Below are 4,689 nucleotides of genomic sequence, written 5' to 3'. Positions count from 1 at the left end.
ATCTTTTAAGAAGTTTCTTTGCTTTACAAAATTAGCACAATTAAATTTTATGACTAACTGATTAGCCATCTTCTTTTCTGCTTATTATCATTAAAATTTTGTTAGTTTCATGACATTTGCTTGTCATTCCTGGAATCAATTCAGAATTTCATAATAAAATCAAAAAATTGATTTCAAATTTTCACGTAGCTTGCATCGTCACGAATCGATAAATAAATCACTAATTGATGAGTAATGATGCAGGTCAGCAATGACTGCACATAAATCGTGTCACTTTCTTTGCTTCATTTTATTGCTGTAAATTAAAAATTAATGCACTTTTGATTGAGAATTGAATTTCCCCTGATATCATGCACATTGATCTCAAATGACCCCACGAGTGTGACAATCAACAGAACTGCATATCCATAAATTACAACTTGAATATCAGGTTTTAATGGAATTACCAAACTTGAGCATCGATGAGCAAAATATCACGCGTCAAAAGCTTTTATACCTCAAAATTACTCATCATTTAAACTGACTAAATGTCAAATTGACCTTGACTATGCTGCTAATGAATCTATCGGATCTAAAATGCGGGTCACATGGAAAATTATCAGATTTAAAATATTTTAAAGTCATTAAGCGATAGCCACTATAAATATCATATGTACATGCTCATAAAAATGAAAACTGTCGAGACGAATTAAATAAAGATTGTTGATTTTACTATTATCATGAAGGCACGGGGGCTAGATAGGTCAATATGAAAGTACTTTCATGAATTTAATGACATACATAAGAAAATGCGTGTTAAGAATACGAAAGCAGAATGTTAAGTAAACATAAATAAGTTTCTAATTCAATCTTCATTTTGTTTGTTCTGTATACGTGCTAATTACAATGGAACAATTAATTTTGTGGGAATTCGTTTCTTTTTATTCAAATTTTGTAACGGTGAAATTAAATTTGAATTTATTCATACAGGTTACTTGATTTTTGTATATCAATTCAAATATTTTGCCGTAAATTGTAGTTTAAGCAGCATAACAGCATAATTAATATTTTTAGAATAAAATTGTCAATGCCATACATATTTTCATCAACCGCATAATCCGCTAGAGAGCAAATAATAACTTAAAATTAACTGTCAAAATAAATTCAAATCAACTTAGCCGATTTTTACAAATCACACATCAAAACTTCCAGAGATGGAAATCAGATTAAAACGGATTAAAAAGCATAATTAAAGCTTTTGGACAAGAATTTCTAGTACTCTACAGTCATCAGAAATAGCACTGATGAACATTGAACGCAATCAGTGCCTTTATCAGTAAACATTCATTACAATACATTCAAAATCAATTTTAGTCAGATTTCCAACTTTGGCTGAACTCATCATAACAAAATTCTTAATCGGAATCTCGTGATAAATTAATTAAAAGAGATTAATAAATCATAAAGATGTCAAAACCAAATATATTAGTTACTGGAACACCAGGTGAGTAAAAAAATCATCAAATTACTGCAAAATAACAAAGATCCAGTAAATAATTAACATCAACATATGTAAATATTACAGGTGCTGGAAAGACTCACTTTGCCAAACAGATATCCGAGTATTATGGAATGAAATTTTTAGAAATTAGTAAAATTGTTCAGGATAATAACTTCTTTGATGGCTACGACGAAGATCTTCACTGCCCCATATTGGATGAAGATAAAGTAAGTACAAATATTTTTATTTAAGAACAAATTGATAACAAGCCTTAATTACATGTCTTATCTTATTTGATTACAGTTACTCGATTATTTAGAGCCATTAATGAATGAGGGAAATAATGTTGCTGAATATCATTCATCAGAATTCTTTCCAGAACGTTGGTTCAATCAAGTCTACGTTGTACGTTGTAACACAGACAAGCTGTTTAAACGTCTTGAAGAGCGCGGCTATAATTCAAAGAAAATCCAAAATAATGTCGAGTATGAGATCTTCCAAATGGCACTAGATGAAGCCAAAAATTCATATAAGAAGGAAATTGTCCATGAAGTTCGTGGCGAGACGGAAGAGCAGCTAGAAGCAAATTTAAAGCATGTCGGTGAGTTTCTCAACAATTTTGATGAATGACGGATGGAAAGACGTGGACGAAAGAGGAAGGCAGAGTAGCTAGAAGCACAATACCATGATATACATTTTTTTACACGTACCTCCTTAATAATCCCAAGCATTTAATTTAATGTCAGTTTATATGTATTTTTATGAAGCCTTACATCATTTTTAAAAGATAATCTTAAATCTTGTAGGATTAAGTCGAATGGAATCGAAATAAACTAGCCTCAGATTTCTGTAACGAACTTTTGAAATTTGAATTATTTCAAGTTGATTAGTCAAGTCAAATGTGTCTTGGATAAATTTGTATTGAATAAAATATGTCAAGTTGCACTTGACTTGACTATAAAGTGTTCACTTGATTGAAGTAATTTCAAGGCAAAAATAAGCAAGTTAAGCAGTCCTGACAAAATATAAACAACCGAGTTATTCATTTACACAATTTTATTAATATTATCGTATTTGGCACTTGAATGTCAGTAATTGCAGCTTTTGTTAGTAGTAGTTTGATCGGTTTTTACAGGCTATCAGTCTATCTGTATAGGTCACAAAGTTTTTCATCGACTTTGGTAAATTTTCGTGAAATAATCATGTCTACCATGTCAATTGAATCAATTAGTTCCTGTGAAATTGCTGGCAATTCAAATTATGGATTATTGAAGCCTAAAAGTCCTGATTTGAGTCAAAAATCGGAAGTGGTTTGTTCATTTAACTTTAAAGAGGCTGTTCCTGGTGTTTGTTTTGTTATTACTGGCGTAATTCTGAAGACTTGTGAGAGATTTTCCATCAATTTAGTGAGTAGTGGACATAAACAAGATATTGCGCTGCATTTGAATCCACGATTGCCTCAAAATTATATTGTAAGGAATTCCAAGATAAATGGTGAGTAATTGATAAGATCCAGTTGAGATCCAGTAAGATTCTAATAAGAATCACTTAATATTTTCAGGATCATGGGGAACTGAGGAGACACTCAGTCAATTCTCATCAAATTATGACTTGTTTAGAGGACATAAATTCTCAATAGAAATCCTCGTCACGGAATCAGAATTTATGCTGTCAATAAACAATAGACATTTTGGTTCATACGCGCATCGAGTACCTTTCCGGAAGATTAATGGAATCGAAGTTAAAGGAGATATAAAGGAAGTTGCTATTGATCAGCTGTATCGTGACAAATATCCCGAAGTGCCAATTCCAAATATTATGAGTTATGATGAAACATTGGGTGATGATGTTAAATTCGTAGTTCCTTATATTGCTAATATTCCCGATGGCTTTACTAGAAACAAATCCATCCATATTATCGGACGTGTTAAGATGCTGCCTCATTCGATTGCTTTTAATTTACAGCAGTCTCCTTTCTTTTGGCCTCATCCAAGTGAGTTGAACCTGAATTTTAATTTCTAGACGTAGATTACTTTGCTGGATGTTTTATAATCCAGTTTTGAAAATTTTGAGAATTTAACGGACAAATTAAATTTGAATTTGTAATTAAGTTCAAACTTTGATCCAACGGTTTTTTGAAAAAAATTCAAATTTTGAACTAACGGCTTTTGGGAAAATTCAAATTTTGATCTTTCGGTTTTGGTTAAAGTTCAAATTTTGAACTAACGGTTTTATCTGACATATTAAAATTCAAATTTAATGAATTTTTGAGAAAAAGTTCAAATTTCTAATTTAACGGTTTTGCATCAATTCGTCTCATTCCAGCAATCCCATTACACATTAATCCAAGGTTTGGCGGAGGCAAGCACATCATCTGCCGCAATACATGGAAGAATGGACGTTGGATGAAGGAGGAAAGAACTGATATATCGTTCAGAGACCTTAGTCCTGGAAAGGAGTTCCATTTAGTGATTGAAATGGATTTCGATTGCTATCACATCCATCTTAATGATATGGAATTTGCTAAATACACTTTCCGATGTGATGATAATGCTACAAAAATTGTTGATACTTTGAATATTGCTGGTGATGTCGTTTTGAAGAAGGTTTACCTCCAAACGAGAACTTATGACTAAAAAGACAACGAAATAATTCCTATATGATTTATATTATTGTTTTGAATTGCTGTGTGCATATTTATGTTGCTTAAGTTATAATGTTCGGCTGTATGATTTACATTAAAATTGTTTAAATTCTTATTTTTGCGTATCTTGTTATCCAACGATTAATATTATGGGAAATTTATAATATATTCAGAAAGCCATGAATTTACTTCTAATCCTAATTTGAGGGTCGTTCAATTATTTGGCGTGCCGTCTTAACCATAACCAAGGCAAAGAAACTCCCAAACATTAAAATTGGCTTTAAATTCTTATTTATTACGATTTCTTATCCACTTCAGTTTTTGAAATATCTAAAACATTTTAAGAGTTTTCGAATTATTTTGTAATTTTTGTAGAGTCTTTAACTAATGTTTTCGTATATTTGGAATTTTGGGATCTCAATTATTGACAAATTTATAGCAATTTTAAATCTAGAGATTTGATTGAGAAATTGAATTTAAACAGTCTTAGGAATTTGCAAAAATCAAGAACGTAATAAATTAACGGCCCACATATTAACCAGAGATCGAAGCAAATTTGAACTCA

At 31.1% G+C, this 4,689-nt stretch overlaps 2 protein-coding genes across 2 annotated transcripts; both read left to right on the top strand.

Moving 5' to 3' along the window:
- Positions 1 to 1,327: 1,327 nt before the first annotated feature.
- Positions 1,328 to 2,337, top strand: Ak6 (adenylate kinase isoenzyme 6). Its single transcript, XM_070650424.1, has 3 exons — positions 1,328 to 1,483; positions 1,565 to 1,707; positions 1,784 to 2,337. The coding sequence occupies exons 1-3, from the start codon at positions 1,447 to 1,449 to the stop codon at positions 2,108 to 2,110; spliced, it is 507 nt and encodes a 168-aa protein (XP_070506525.1). The 5' UTR covers positions 1,328 to 1,446; the 3' UTR covers positions 2,111 to 2,337.
- A 67-nt stretch (positions 2,338 to 2,404) lies between these two features.
- Positions 2,405 to 4,119, top strand: LOC139098274 (galectin-6-like). The gene is made up of 3 exons (XM_070650413.1): positions 2,405 to 2,974; positions 3,042 to 3,473; positions 3,806 to 4,119. The coding sequence occupies exons 1-3, from the start codon at positions 2,566 to 2,568 to the stop codon at positions 4,114 to 4,116; spliced, it is 1,152 nt and encodes a 383-aa protein (XP_070506514.1). The 5' UTR covers positions 2,405 to 2,565; the 3' UTR covers positions 4,117 to 4,119.
- Positions 4,120 to 4,689: the final 570 nt, after the last annotated feature.

Source organism: Chironomus tepperi, unplaced genomic scaffold (genome assembly GCF_022539635.2).
Source record: "Chironomus tepperi strain 1889 unplaced genomic scaffold, CSIRO-AGI_Ctep_v1 contig_37, whole genome shotgun sequence".
In the NCBI taxonomy this organism is placed as follows: domain Eukaryota; kingdom Metazoa; phylum Arthropoda; class Insecta; order Diptera; family Chironomidae; genus Chironomus; species Chironomus tepperi.
Note: the sequence above shows the minus strand (reverse complement) of the source record. Positions and strands in the feature narration are given on the sequence as shown.